We start from the raw sequence: 15,636 nt of genomic DNA on the forward strand, positions 1-15,636 counted from the left end.
GGTCAAGGTCATTCATTTGAACAAACTTGGTAGCCCTTCATCCCTGCATGCTACAGGCCTAATATCAGTACCCTGGGCCTTTTGGTTATTGAGAAGAAGTTGTTTGAAGATTTTAACATATTTCAACCCCTGTGACCTTGAAAGTGGGTCAAGGTCATTTATTTGAACAAACTTGGTAGCCCTTCATTCCAGCATGCTACAGGCCCAATATCAGTACTCTGGGCCATTTGGTTATTAAGAAGAAGTTGTTTGAAGATTTTAAAGACATCTGACACCAGTGACCTTGAAAGTGGGTCAAGGTCATTCATTTGAACAAACTTGGTAGCCCTTCATCCCAGCATGCTACAAGCCCAATATCAGTACCCTTGGCCTTTTGGTTATTGAGAAGAAGTTGTTTGAAGATTTTAACATATTTGACCCCTGTGACCTTGAAAGTGGGTCAAGGTCATTTATTTGACCAAACTTGGTAGGCCTTGATCCCAGCATGCTACTGGCCAAATATCATCTACCTAGGCCTTTTGGTTATTGAGAAGAAGTTGTTTAAAGCAAAAAGTTGACGCCGGACAGACGGACGACGGACGGACGGACGGACAGACGACGGATGTCGCACCATAACATAAGCTCACTTGCCCTTCGGGCAGGTGAGCTAAAAATGTTGGGGATCAAAAATTAAGAGAAATCTACAAAGAATACATATATATCACTTGTATTAGTAGTTACTAATACAGCTAATTCTATTTCATGGCCCTATTTGGATAAATCAATCCTATCAGTGGTCTTCATTTGGAGTCCCCCTGTTGAGTAGATATTTTGCTGAAATAGCCCTTAGCCATTTCACCCCTATGTAACTTAAGTAGACTCTACCATGCATTAATATGGATGTGTCCATTACGGTCTACAGTGGTGAAAGGTTTAGTCAATTTACAAGGTTTGTCTACATTATTGCCATAACACAGTAGGAACATTAGAGTCTTCCCAGAGGATGGCTTTTATATTTATTGAACAAGCATACACAACAGACACTTAATTCTAAATGACAGCTGACTTGGTTGCGGTTGGTACTTGGAATGTATAACAGAGGTCATTGACTTTTCAATGCCTCTGGTTTACTAGTTTGAAGCTCTACAGAATAAGCGAAAGAAAACTTATCACAAGCCAGAGTCAGAAGTGAGCGGCTTGTATTTTACCAATGTGACACAGTCCCCCTTCCAAGAACGAACTTGTCCTGAGTTGTACAGGGGTCATAGTAGTGATTCATGGGAAAGTATCACTGAATAGTTTACACGAACAAAACCCTCATGCTTCATTAGGTAACTGGTTAGACACACAGGTCAGAAGCAATAATATGTCATTTTTATCCATATAGTAGAACAGCAGCCTGTCTTTACTCACAAAGAACTTTCCAATTGAGGTGTCTACAAAACAGACCCCATACGTACTGCAACCTTCCGTGTTCTCCTCCTGTCAACAACAAAAACATTACTTAATGCACAGAAAACATAGTCAAGTTTATTTACTGATACAGGTTCTTTGAGGATCGTCTACACCAGACTCATAATCATAACACTGAAATATCTAACAATACATGAATGTGACGTTACTTGGATCATTAACGTATTTCAGATCTATAATCTATAATCATAAAGATAAAAAACAAACCCTGGCCAACATAAAACTTACGAATATACCAAAATTAACGCCTCCCATACTATCTTAAATATCTGATAGACTTCCTGTTATATGAAGGCTGTAGGACTGGTAGGACTGGAGATAACATATTTCATCGATGAATTTTTGTATCAACTCAGTTATATTCATGAATTATTTTTTGTGTGACTTCATACATTAAAGACATAATCATATTAATATTGCAACACAGTTTCATAAATTACAGCTCTTATTTAACAATTAAATCAAAATATCTGTATAAATGTTCAAAGTGATAATAATTAGGGACTGTCTATTGTTCTATATACATATATTAAATACAAACTAAGTAAGGCCTTACCAGGTTTCATAATTGACCAACCTGTATAAAATTAATGATAAGCCTATATAAAGTGAAAGTATGCAATACTATTTATAGCGAAAAATGAAATACAAACCTTCTCTGCAATGGCGAGGAGGAAACTGTTCTGAGCCCCGCTACAGTCACCATCCATGAAGCTAAATGTCTGCGTTCCCTTGGATGTTACACGACAAACTTCACGCCTCACAACTTTGTCAAACTTGGTTGGCTGCTTTGATGCTAAAATAAACAAAGTGGTTATTGTTAATCTGTCATTACCAGGGTTTTTTTTAAATTATTATTTTGGATATCCAGTTATTTCCAGTAAGCTACTGTACGTCAGAAAGTTAAGTCATTATGAGTACTTAACATATCTAACTTTTTTTTGTTTTTGACAGAGTAGTCATTCGATACAGTACTTACAAGTTTTCAGGCGTTCACTCATCATGTCTGGTGTCTCGGTCTGCTCAATACGGACGACCTTGTAACCCTTCTGTATGAGTGTCTCCGCATACCTGTTATAGGCAATCTCTGGAAACCCAGAGTGGGCCTGTTCTCCCTATTGTTGACAAATATAAAGTAAAAATATGTTTACTTTTCATTAAATTAAACGTACATGTTGGGAGTGATTTCCTTTGTCCTAGAATCAAGAACAGAATCAAGCTCCTGCTCAAGTCTAGATGTCAGTCAAAGACCAAAAGATTCTAAGGGTTATTCCATAATTACTTGTATGGGGGAGGTGGGAGGCACCTGTATTCATACATAGTTAAAACCAGATCCGTCTATTATTCCTTATATTAAATCACTTTTAAGATTTTATGGGTGGTGGGGTCTCTGAAGAGAGTGCCTCCCATCCCTCTCCTACGGTTGATTCTGGATCATCCCTAAAGGTCAGCTTCCTTTATCGTGAAGTATGAGCACACACATTCTTGTAAAATACGTCAGAGATAAAAGGCTGATAAATGTTACATTGTACATCATTTAATACTGAAATTCCTCAAGACTGGCATCACTTGATTTGACCTAGATCTTTGACCTGTGACAATGGCAATGGAGTAAATGACATGACAGTGAACAGAAATATAAACTACTTTTTACGTATAAGATGTTTCAAGATATAAACTGTGATTTTATGGACCGACAGCTTTTGTAATTTGTTATTTTCCTTTGATTTTTTTTCTTCTTTAAAATTCGCAATTTCAATTCCATGCAATATCTAGATATCTAAAATGAATTATATTTGATAAATATGAATGTTTTAGTCAAGATGAAATTTTGATAAGGAGATGACCTTAAGAAGTTAAGAAGGTCATACAACTGTCTCTTTCAATATGAATATATAAGTATGAATGAGTGGTAAACCAGTGTTGCATGATGAACACAAACGTAGACACGGTAGTCTAGTGGTAGGACGCCAGGCTCGTGACCGAAGGGTTGCGGGTTCCAGTCACGGCACGGCACTGTGTTGTATCCTTGAGCAAGATACTTTACTCCACTTGTTCCCGTCTACTCAGCTGTAACTTAGTATGTGGTTTGGCAGTGCTAGAACTGTTGAATGCTAGCTGTGAGCGCCGAAATGGCAGCACTGCCAGTATGCTCCCCACAAGTTGAGAAAGATATTGGCTGGTTGCAAAGGCCCTATAACCACAGCTAATAATTTGTAAACCGCTTTGAGATGACCTACGAACTAGGTTGTGATAAAGTGGTATATAAGAACCTAGAATTATTATTATAGAGCCGACACATCAATAATTTCTCTGTTTATCCTTTGCACAATTTTGACTGGCATTGGTTCAAGACATCGAGCAAAGGTTCCCAGTACAAGGCTTTAGTAAAACTTATTTCATGTTTCCACAGGTTGCATTTACTTTGAAAAAAAAAATTGTTCAAGAGATTTTCTAGTACTTTTTTAAGATGTGAAGCACTTTCCAAGGACACACAATAATATTCAAGCCCAATGCAAGGTCCCTACGTTAATTCATGCATTTTCCATTGCCATGTCATGAACTGAAGTGCTGAACAAACCCTGCATGTGCCCCCTTATAGCACTCACCTTCATGAATATAATCCCAAGTTCATTCACCCCTGCAACAGCATCCATGTGAAACAGCTCATAAAATTTTCCCATCTGTGAACAATCAAATAACAAACAATATAAGTACAAGACCTTTTTACATACAATTTTGGTGGTTTTAGACAATCACATTTAACATTATGATATGTTATATTAGTTCCAAACTGATCTTTTAAACCTTATCTTATCTCAAGTTTCTCTGGGTATGTTCTATACAAAGGACTATGTATGGTTTGGGCCTTTTTTGGCCCCGAAATCCATCAAAATTGAAAATCTGCAATAGAACTTTCAAATAAATGTTTCTTTAATTCTGAATACTTCCCCATTACTATTATGTTAACATTAATTTGTGTTTTCAATTTTGGCTGCCATGGTAACCAGGTCATATTTGCATAAATTATTGAAATTTGATTATTCAGTCAATTTTGACAGGTTTTCACCTAGTATTTCTCTTAGCTACCATAGAGCGCACTCTTGAACAAACTTTATATTTCTCCTAAAGATGTATTACAGGTGCCTACACATTATCCTTTGATATCAAGTTTGTTCAAGCACGCACTCTATAGTTTCTAGGAGAAAAACTATGCAAAATATCCCAATATTCACTGAATATTCAAATTTTTCCAACTTATGCAAATTTGAACTTGTTACCATGGCAACAATAATTAAAAATATAAATAAATATTTTCATAATAATATTTAGGAAGTATTCAAAATTAAAGAAACAAGTCATTTCAAAGTTCATTTGAAGGTTTTGAATTTTGATGCATTTGGGGGCCAAAACAGGCCCAAACCATACATAATCCTTTTACAGTAATAAAAGCAAGTAACTGAATTTCTTATAAAACTCACGTTTCAACGTTTTTGCAAGACAACAGTTGAGTGTAAATTCAGGCATAAATCACAAATTCTGACCCCTTCATATTAAGAAGCCTCTAACAATTTGAGGGTTAAAAGCCATTTTAGGAGGTCATATACCCCCAGATTGAGGAGAACAGGTATTAATTGAAAACCTGGTTTTGTGCAGCTATGTATGTAGCCTTAAACCTTTCACCCCTATGTAACTTCAGTAGACTCGACCATGCATTGATATGGATGAGTCCATTGTAGTCTACAGTGGTGAAAGGGTTAACTAATAAACCAAGCATCAATAGTTCCTTTTATCTGGCAGACAAAACCTTTATTAAATCAGATTCACTCAAAGCCGGAGAACCTTTCCACAGCTCACCTTGAAGAAGAGGATTGTATCAAAGTACTTGGCCTTCAGTTCCCACCATTGCCTCATGCCCTGTAATAAAATCACAGAAATCAGTGGCGGATCCAGAGGGGTTTTTTGGGCTTCAGGAAACCCCCCACCCTGAGAATTTTCTTTAAAAATCATGTATTTTCACCATTTTCCTCAATTTTTCCCCACATGGAACCCCCCCCCGGAAATTTGGAAACCCCCCTAGATAGGTCTCTGGATCCGCCACTGGAAATAAGCACTAATTTACAATATCTAATATGATTTCATGCAGAGGATTTTTTTATTATCTTGCGAGTTAAAAGTTTTCTCAAATTGTTAATTCAGACATGAACTGAAACAGGTTTACTTGACAACAAAACCTGTAATAAATTTTAAAAAATCCTATGTCAAGTCTCCTGTACCTAACGCTTCATAACTAATTTTTTGTAGACATGTACCTACAAATTATTCTTTGGTCATTTTTTCTTCACAAAAATATTCATTTACAAATTTATCTTTATAATGCAAAGACATTCTGTCAATAAAATAAGTAGGAAACAAAAGTGAAAATACGAAAAACAGAGAGGTCAAGTCACAAAATAAAAGTACATTCCCACTGCCTGCAGGTGAGAACACCTCCATTTATACAAAAAGGCTCTTGTCCAAGGAGGCTTTACACTGAATTTGTTTAAAATCAGTTTAGCTATTCTTGAGTAATAGTCTTTAAAACAAAATGATTGAAAGACAAGGAATGCTGTGCTAATATACACCAGGGACATTTTATCTGTCGGATTATGTGTTATAAATATTCAAACTCACAGGTGTTGTAGTTTTCTTGAAACTGTCAGGAACATAGAGTGTTTTGGGGTCGTATTCCGGGTCAGTTCTGTTACGCATCTTTGCATCTCTGAAAAACAATAACTTCTGTACAAAATTGATGTTTATTATGACAGCAGACTGCTCAATAGTCTTCTGGTCATTAGAATTTTCACCCTGACAAACTGTCAAAAACTGTGGAAAGATGGTACAGCTCTATCTCTTTTTACAGGAAACAGAATTTATTTACCATTGTCACATATTCAACGACTGAAATGCATAGTTTTAACATTATGATCATACTTAACTAATTTATTTACCAACTGGTGTAACATAATTTTTGAAAATGATTACTATTTCTGTAATGTGACAAACGTCAATAAGAAACCGTTAAGAAGGTTATCTCAATGCCTGTAATTGACATCACCACCAGACTGGCCCTTTATGACTTTTGACAGTATAATGGAAAGACCTGAAGTGTTCCTTTGAGAAAACATAGCAACATTTGGGAGTTTAATTTAGAAACTCTAAAATGGAAATTATTATTTAGAAACTACACTCTATCCATATCAACCCTGAAATGGGAGTCTCGTAGGACATGCAAACATTCACATAACCTCTAAATTCTTAATTTCAACAAATGAAATCTAAAGCAACATTGAGCACTGAATTCCCACTAGTTATAAACACATCTCATATTGAGGTAGGTTGCTATAGAAACTAGTGCCAGTTTGTGATTGGTTGACCTACTTGATTTTGTGAGGTTGAAGGAAGTCCAGTTTAAGATGCGGGAAGTTGTCTTCCTGTTCTGAAGATGAAGCTTTTGATGTACTTGGACTCTAAACACAGAACAATTATATCTCATTAGTCTGGACACAATGATTTCTACGTACAGATGTCAATACTAACAATGTCATATCATTCCTCACTCATTGGCAATAAAATCAATCTGTTTACCGATTGAAGTTTTGAAAAGTTGTGACTGTCAAAAATATATTGTCTAAAGAAAAGTTCAAAACAAAACCAATTAAATCAAAATAATTGAAACTCTTCAGTTCTGAAATGCCATCACAATTGAAACAACATGTCAAAACTTGAGAGGTTTTCCTTTTTGAGTATAATACATCAGAGAGAAATGACTTGCTGATGTCAACAAGGACTAGATGTCTTAGAAGGAACAAATTAAAATGATTTACGAGCAGCGCCATTTATATAGAATGTACTAACATCAGCAGCTGTAAATGTAGCCAGCCTCGACTTGGTCTTGTCGCCAACAGTCGGTGTGAAGCTGGATGTTGGTTTGCTGCCACTGGAGAAGCTATTGAGGGACGGGGTGGTGGTGTCGGGACTGTCACTCTGCTTAGCCACGGTTTTGTTCGTAGATTTTGGTGGAGGTCGCTTTCTCTTCTGGGGCTGGTGATGATAAAATATGGGTTATCACATAAATGTTTACAAAACTTAAGTCACTGTGGACATGTTCTGATCTGTCAGTGCCTTGTAGCAATTCTTTTGAGAAAACCTTTTTCAGCTCCTCTTCAAAACATTTTAAGAATATAATGTCAATACGCTGTCTTATGAAACTTGAACTTCTATTTTCTTGTGTAAAAGATTACATGATCTTGCCCATAACCTCAGTACCCTATCATTTAGTCAGACATATTTACGTACGTTTCCATCAACTTGATGTTAAGACTAATGATTAATTGTGTTCTGAATGACTTAAAAATATCCAACGAACACACAGCAAGACTTCTGTCTCATTTCCTAGTTTAGGGCCCTATACATGGAATCTTATAATGGAAGTTTTAATGAGGAAACATTTACAGCTTTGATGGGAGACTCGGGTTCGGAGCCTGTTTCTATATCAGAGACATCATCCTCATCCACACCACTGCTATCCTCATCCTCACTGCTGCTGTTGCTGCTTGGCTCGTCAGAGTCTACCTTGAGTTTGAATTCGTCACCTTTGCAATTGGAAAACAAATCTATTCAAGACAAAAGTATATTGAGTTCAAAGCAGACAGCAGAGGTTTGCCAGGATTTTTTTTCCCCAATTTGCCTCTTTAAAATTCCAGTTTAAATCAATTCTTCATCACTGACTAAATACTAAGATAGTTCTAAAATGCAGTATATGTAGGAAGGATAAAATAACCATGTTGCCCTTATCATAAAGATACATTTAAATAAAAGTTCATCATTTTACTTTCTACTTTAATTTCATGTATTCTGAGATGTTATAACAATCATCTAAATCACAGCACAAATGACCATTTCAATGTGTCCCTGACATAACCATGTTTCTTCACCAATCACCTTTATTTGTCCTCACACTTACCAGACTCTTCCTCGCTGTCATGATTCTCTATGATCCGACGACGTTTGGGCTTTGGTGTCCGTGTAGAACGCCGCTTGTTAGAATCTTTCTTGGGTGTCTTTCTGGGAGACTTGGAAGGTTTCTTTCAAAGTGAAAATGTATTCTTTATACATTATAGCTCATTTTAACGTTTCGTAGATATGCATTGGGGTAAATAGTACTTTGGAAAATATGATTTTAAATTAAAAGTCATGCGAAACCTGATAAAAAGTGGAATGTACTAATAATAATAAAAAATAAAAAATAAATTGTTTACCTTCTTCTCCTTGTCCTCGGTTGTGCTGACATTTTCCTTACTGTTGTCCGTCTCCTCATCCATTTCATCATCAAATATGTCAGCTGTAAAATATTACATAAGTTAACAAAATACAATGTACTGTAGGTGAAGTAATACTGTATACGGGGAAACTTTCGCCTCAGTCAAATGTTTGCCCTACAATGGTAAAATCACTAAGTGATAGTTTCACCCTTCACATCTGGTTTTAAAACTCTGTTTGGTATGTTGTTCATTAATGTTTGCTTCAATGATAAATTTTCCCTCAATACGGAGGGTGAAAAGAAGTGGAAGTTAAAATGTGGCGAACATTTCCTGATGCATCGACCACGTTACCTCAAGTCGACAGAAAGTTTCCTTGTATGCAATAATAACAGGCCATGGGCTAGATATTACCAATGACTCAAACAAATTAAAGTATTAAAGCAGACTGGCTGTTGCGCCTAAATACACATTTAATACACATTTAGTCTCTATATAAGGACAGATACAAAAACAAGAGGCCCAAGGGCCTTAGCGGTCACCTGAGTTATATCATAGGTACTGGTAGCTTTATTTTATTGTTTAGATGTGATGTGGAAATCAGCATGTAAGCTAAGTGAAATACAATACTTGTCATGTCATCAAAGGATAAGAATTTTAAAATATTTGTAAATGTTCCCTTTGGGGCCCCGCTCTAACCCCTGGGGATGGGGCAGGAATTCCAAGTTTACAATGTGATACCGTCATCCACCAAAGATGATTCTGAAAATTGTCAAAATATACCCAAAAGTGTTGTTTCCCTATATAAACTATAGTAAACTTTACCCCCTCCCCAAGGGAGAACGGATAGCTCGGGGGTCCTGAAATTTACAATTTAAATAAAGCCCCTGATGATCTTTCCATCCATGCAGAGAAAATGACTGTAGTATAGGACTCTGAGTCAGGGGAAGAAGATTTTTGAAAAATTGGTTAAAATTCCCTTTGGGGCCCCGCCCTGGCCCCTAGGGTTGGGGTAGGAATCCCAATTTTACAATTTAAAACCATCTTCCTTCAAGATAATTCTCACCGAGTAAGAATAATTTCCAACACAAAATTGTCAAAATATACCCAAAAGTGTTGTTTCCCTATATAAACTATAGTAAACTTTACCCCCTCCCCAAGGGAGAACGGATAGCTCGGGGGTCCTGAAATTTAAAATTTGAATAAAGCCCCTGATGATCTTTCCATCCATGCAGAGAAAATGACTGTAATACCTCTGAGTCTGGGGAAGAAGATTTTTGAAATATTGGCTAATTTTCCCTTCTGGGCCTCGCCCTGGCCCCTAGGGTTTGGGTAGGGATCCCAATTTTACAATTTAAAACCATCTTCCTCCTCCAAGGATAATTCTCACCAAGTAAAAATAATTTCCGACAGAAAATTGGTAAAAATATACCCAAAAGTGTTGTTTCCCTATATAAACTATAGTAAACTGTACCCCCTCCCCAAGGGAGAAAGGATAGCTCGGGGGTCCTGAACTTTACAATTTAAATAAAGCCCCTTATGATATTTCCATCCATGCAGAGAAAATTACTGTAATACCTCTGAGTCTGGAGAAGAAGATTTTTGAAATATTGGTTAATTTTCCCTTTTGGGCCCCGCCCTGACCCCTAGGGTTGAGGTAGGAATCCCAATTTTACAATTTGGTAGCCTCATCTACCAAGGATGATTCTGACCAAGTTTGAAAAAATTCCATCCACTGGTTCTTGAGAAGAAGTTGATAAGGTAAAAAGTTTACGCACGACGGATGACGACGGACGGAAAGTGATTGGAATAGGTCACTTGAGCAAAGCTCAGGTGACCTAAAAATAGTCAGCTTTTGGTTTGTTTGGATTTCTTCTTGGGTTTTACCTCCTTAAGGCAGCCAGGGCCATCCATAGGAGGTTGTTTGTCTGCAATTTCCCTGCCTACTCACTGAGTAGGCATCGATCGATGGTGGAGCCACTCAAGGGAGTGTCATTTTACTGAAATGTCAGTATCTGGACATGGACAAGGTAGCATGACACATCACCCGGACACATTATACTGACAAGTCCTTATTGTCAACTATTCATGGCACCTTCATAAAATGTTTCTATAAATTTTCAGTGTTAAAGATGTGTCAAAGTGCTGTAGAGCATTCTTGACCCTTTCACCCCTATGTAACTTAAGTAGACTCTACCATGCATTGATCTGGATGAGGCCATTATGGTTTTATGAACGGGTTAACAGCTTAACAGATATTTCTATACTTGTAATTTTCAAAATTAGATACATTTTCTTATTGTAGCAAATTATCTCTTTCCTAAAGACAACCTCACTCATTATAAAGAATATAGAAATCTTACGATCCAAATCCATGCTCTCCTCTTCCTCCTCCTCATCGGACGGCTGCAACTCCACGACCAGTTTAAGTCGCTCCTCTAGGCTAAGTTTAATTGCTTTGTCTGCTTCACATGTTCCCTGCTTGACCTTTGGGTTATGGGAGAAGAACTGACCACCCATCTGATATTCCTTGTCATTTGACCCCTTATAGTGATGGACATTCCTAGAGAGAAGAAGGGATACAAGAAATTATTGAAAACAGATTACAAACATTTTGTTCACATACAAAAAAGTAGGCTAAACTACATTCAGGTTAATGACAGACCTGATAAACCTCTAAAACTAAAAAAAAAAATATGATGTACATATATATTCAGATATTGTATCGTCTATACCTCTACTTCTAAATCTGAGATTACAGTATTTTAATGCAACTTCATATTTGAACAATAATTACATGAATAACCAGTTTTACTATCACTTCATGTACAACATATCTAACTAGAATGAATTTACAAATAAATCAGATATATATAAGTTTTGATAGTGATGGACTGATGATTGATTATAATTGAAAATTAATTGATCTATATATATGCCCTTTCCAATTCCCGACTATAAATTCCATTCATTAATGAACTGAAATGGCAAATGTAAACAATGTACCTTATGCATCGAAAGTAATTAATTTTGTTAGTTTATATATTATGCTTTATGTCACTGTTGAAAAAGAACCCCTCAAAACAGTGTAAAAGTTGGCTTTAAAAGAAGTAGACCTAATGCACATGTATAAACACAACCAACCCTCTCTATTGATGTGATAATAGTGTGGCATCTTTATTTGGATATTTATAAAAACTATAAACCAATTAGCAATCGATAAACGAATACAAACCAATCATCAACTATGATTCTAGACAGATTGCCCATCACTTTGTTTAGATGACGATCTTACTTAGCCTTGATCCAAGCGCGGGAGACTGGGTCGTCAAAGAACTGGACATGGACCTGGGGATTCTTGCCTCCCTTGAAGTGGATGTTATCAGTAGGGTGGGTACACACCATGGACGGCCACCAAGGGTAACCCTCCAGTTTGGTCCATGTCAGATCACCGACAGCAAAGCCTGGAAATTTATACAATTAACTATCAATACTGGTATTCTCATTACAATTTAATACTGTCACAAAATCACATATTTATTAACTTCTTACAAATTCTGTCTTCTAGTGATAATGATTACCTAATGTTATTATATATTATCAAAATATTCCTTTATCATTTAAAACATTTTCTATACCCAAGACTAACACCAAGTCAAGTGCATTAGTTAATTTTCAATGCAGCCCTTCCGATACTTTTTGTATTGATATACTTAATCAGTCATTATCTGAGTTTCTGCATGTTAACAAGATTACCGATATGAGGCTCAATGGACCTGTATCAGTCAACTTGATATTAAGCAATCATCAAGGATCACCATGGCATGTTTTGCTTTTACGCTGTTTCACAATAAAATTTCTGAATCGCCATCGTAAAATTCAACCCCCACATTAAAAGTATGAAGCACCATATAGTAAACATTCTAAAAGCAATATTTTCATTTACACCTCAATAAACCTCCTAGAGAGACGCAATTGAAGTCAGTAAATTGGCTTCATTGGGTATGTTTGTCACAGGGCTTGTGCGAGACAGGTCAGTCCACGACCTTCTCAGACCAGAACAAATTTTGACATTTCATTGATGACGATGACACATTTCAGAAATTTTCAGCAGCGATATTTTTTTTTAATTCGGAGAAGAATCATAGAGCTGTACTTCATGTACTCTCCACATTCTTTCAAAAATATCCAAAAACTTGGATCATTATTTTATCCTGACTGGCAAACATGCAGTATTCACAAAAACAAGACAATTTTCATATCAATAGTCATGGTAGTTTTTGACATTGGTGCAGGGAACAATAATCATCGGAAAATTATACTCTGCAAGCTGACCTTTTTTGTCAAAGAAATAAACGATTATTTTTCAAGTGTGAAAAAAAAATTGACAGTTACTAATCATAAATTGAAAGCACTTAATCTGTGCTTTCATTTTCGAGAGAAAACTTGAAGTTCAAATCCAATATATCTATCATTTATTATTGTCATTTAATTTTTGTAAAAGGAAGTAGAGAAATACAAGGCCAGACCGAGATTTGAACCAAGGACCCTCTGAACTCTATGCCCTATATGGCTACCAACTGAGCTACCTGGTTGCCAATGAATGACCCAGTCTAGATCTATAGTTCTCTTCCTTTTTAAACAATGTTTGGTGGAATAGTTTTTCATGATTTCATGTTTTTTGAATGCCTTAGCTTTGTCCTGCCTAATGTTGAAACATTGCCAAAAACTGTTCAACTATAAGTTGTTGACGATGAAAGATAATTAACAATTTTAAATTCCAAAAGCAGTTGGTGTATTTATACATTATTGTATGCTGTCTTGCGAAAGCTTTAACCTGATAATACTTTACAGTACTATGAGTATCTCACTGAAATACCATATCGAAGGACACCGATTTGCACAGTTATGGGGGTAAACCAGTTGATTCAGGTGTTTAAATGTATAAAGATTAGGAACAGAAATAAAAATAAATAAAGGACAAGAAAAGATAAGATCGTAATTATCGCAAAATGCAATTATTGTGTTATATATCGTCTAGTCATATGTTATACATTTCAGCAAAAGTTTCTCCTTGTTAGCGTAGTCAGAAAGTTTCTGTAAGTAACACCAAATCTCCGTCCTGTCCTCTCTGGTATCCCCCAAGGCTCAGTCATGGGGCCCTGCCTTTTTCTATTCTATATAAATGATCTACCACATTATATCACAAGCCAAGTTAGACTTTTTGCAGACGACACTATTATCTATGTAACTGTTTCATCCTACTCTGATGCAGAAATATTACAAAAAGACTTAAATCTTCTGGAAAAGTGGGAACAAAATTGGTTAATGTCCTTCAACCCTGATAAATGTGAAATTCTACACAACTCTAAGAAAAGACTGACACACACATTTAATTACATTCTCCATGGACAAATTCTAAAGCAAGCAGATTCGGCTAAATACCTGGGCTTAACTATCAATAAAAACTTTTCATGGAACACGCCACATCAATAACATTACCAACAAGGCAAATTCATCCCCAAGATTCATTCGGAGAAATATTAAAACCACCAACGTAAAAACAAAAGAGTTGCTTATAAAACTTATGTCCGCCCACACATTGAATACTGTAGCCCCATCTGGGATCCATGACAGGCAAGTCTTACCCATAAGGTTGAAATGGTGCAGAGAATTAAGAACCGCCAGGTTCACCCTTGGGTGCTATATAACTACACCAGTAGTGTTACAGAAATGCTCCAAACCCTGAACTGGCAATCCCTTGATCAACGCCGTAAAATGACCTCCACCATATTACTATATAAAATCATAAACGGACTTGTGGCATATGATGGCAACCTCCAAATTCTCCAGCAAACCCGACAACACAAATTCCAGATTCCATACAGCTCCACAAATTATCATGCAAATTCATTCTTTCCTAGAGCAAAGCGTACCTGGATGTTGTTCCAGGTACGCATTGCTCTAGGAAAGAATGAATTTGCATGTTAATTTGTANGCATGATAATTTGTGGAGCTGTATGGAATCTGGAATTTGTGTTGTCAGGTTCGCTGGAGAATTTGGAGGTTGCCAACCTTCATCAGCGACAGTGCAGACCTCTCAACACTGAAGGCAAATCTCCTCTCTCACAAATTCTAAGCGTACATGTTGTTTTTATCGTATAGTTCTAAAAAAAAAACACTTGTTTTTAACCGATCTTTCTGACGCCTCTAAATAATGTTCAGTATATTACTATATATTGAACGTTTTAGAGTATCCTGTTGAAGATATCTCTGGTATTTGATAAAAAAATACTCTACACATTTAAGATCTCACTACTTGTTGTCTTGAAAATCCTGAGCCGATCGTATTCTGACCATGATATTTAACGGATCACTACACAATACACTCTAAATTATGTCATCACCAGAAAATACCATGCCTGTTTGTTTACTTGTCGGGGTAGCAGACCCTGGGCTCGAGCTCTTCTGGTTGGGTGATCGCTTGGGTGACAAGATGTCCTTGTCGTCAGTTTTGGGCGTGGAAGATTGCTTTACAACCGGACTTTTGTTAAAATAAGAAAATAAAGTATTTGATTTCTTGGCAGGTGTTTGTTTCGGACCCATCGTGGTGGTGTTGACAGTTTAACTCCCAACTCCCGCGCTTTCAGCACCTACTTCCGGTTTTCAACTTCCGTTCGTAGTGATTAAGGATCCATGTTCACCTACAAAAAAAAGCATGATGGATTATTTCTGAAAGATCATCAATGAAAGAATATCGTTTCATGTTAAAAACTATGTTAGCTAGTTAAAACCATTGAGAAAAAATAACCACCTCGTTGACGAAAAATACGTTAATCTAAAAAAATCTAAAAGAATATTATAGCATAACTTGAAAATGAAA

The 15,636-nt window shown here is 36.4% G+C and overlaps 1 protein-coding gene across 3 annotated transcripts in view; it reads right to left on the minus strand.

Annotated features, from left to right (window-relative positions):
- Nucleotides 1-15,398, minus strand: part of LOC110458103 (DNA mismatch repair protein Msh6-like) — a 44,784-nt gene extending 29,386 nt beyond the window's left edge. For 2 of the 3 annotated variants that reach the window (XM_021509673.1, XM_021509675.1), the window contains exons 1-14: nt 15,176-15,398; nt 12,049-12,217; nt 11,117-11,316; nt 8,754-8,836; nt 8,459-8,582; nt 7,948-8,087; nt 7,351-7,536; nt 6,874-6,962; nt 6,127-6,214; nt 5,311-5,370; nt 4,062-4,136; nt 2,432-2,567; nt 2,106-2,248; nt 1,393-1,461 (exon numbers count right to left, since the gene is read on the minus strand). In XM_021509673.1, coding sequence (XP_021365348.1) covers nt 1,393-1,461; nt 2,106-2,248; nt 2,432-2,567; nt 4,062-4,136; nt 5,311-5,370; nt 6,127-6,214; nt 6,874-6,962; nt 7,351-7,536; nt 7,948-8,087; nt 8,459-8,582; nt 8,754-8,836; nt 11,117-11,316; nt 12,049-12,217; nt 15,176-15,359 — 1,746 coding nt within the window. In that variant the 5' untranslated portion in view covers nt 15,360-15,398. The remainder of the gene's footprint in view (nt 1-1,392; nt 1,462-2,105; nt 2,249-2,431; nt 2,568-4,061; nt 4,137-5,310; nt 5,371-6,126; nt 6,215-6,873; nt 6,963-7,350; nt 7,537-7,947; nt 8,088-8,458; nt 8,583-8,753; nt 8,837-11,116; nt 11,317-12,048; nt 12,218-15,175) is intronic. The other variant, XM_021509674.1, reaches the window with a different exon arrangement.
- Between the last annotated feature and the right edge of the window lie 238 nt (nt 15,399-15,636).

Source organism: Mizuhopecten yessoensis, unplaced genomic scaffold (assembly GCF_002113885.1).
Source record: "Mizuhopecten yessoensis strain PY_sf001 unplaced genomic scaffold, ASM211388v2 scaffold9431, whole genome shotgun sequence".
Classification (NCBI taxonomy): domain Eukaryota; kingdom Metazoa; phylum Mollusca; class Bivalvia; order Pectinida; family Pectinidae; genus Mizuhopecten; species Mizuhopecten yessoensis.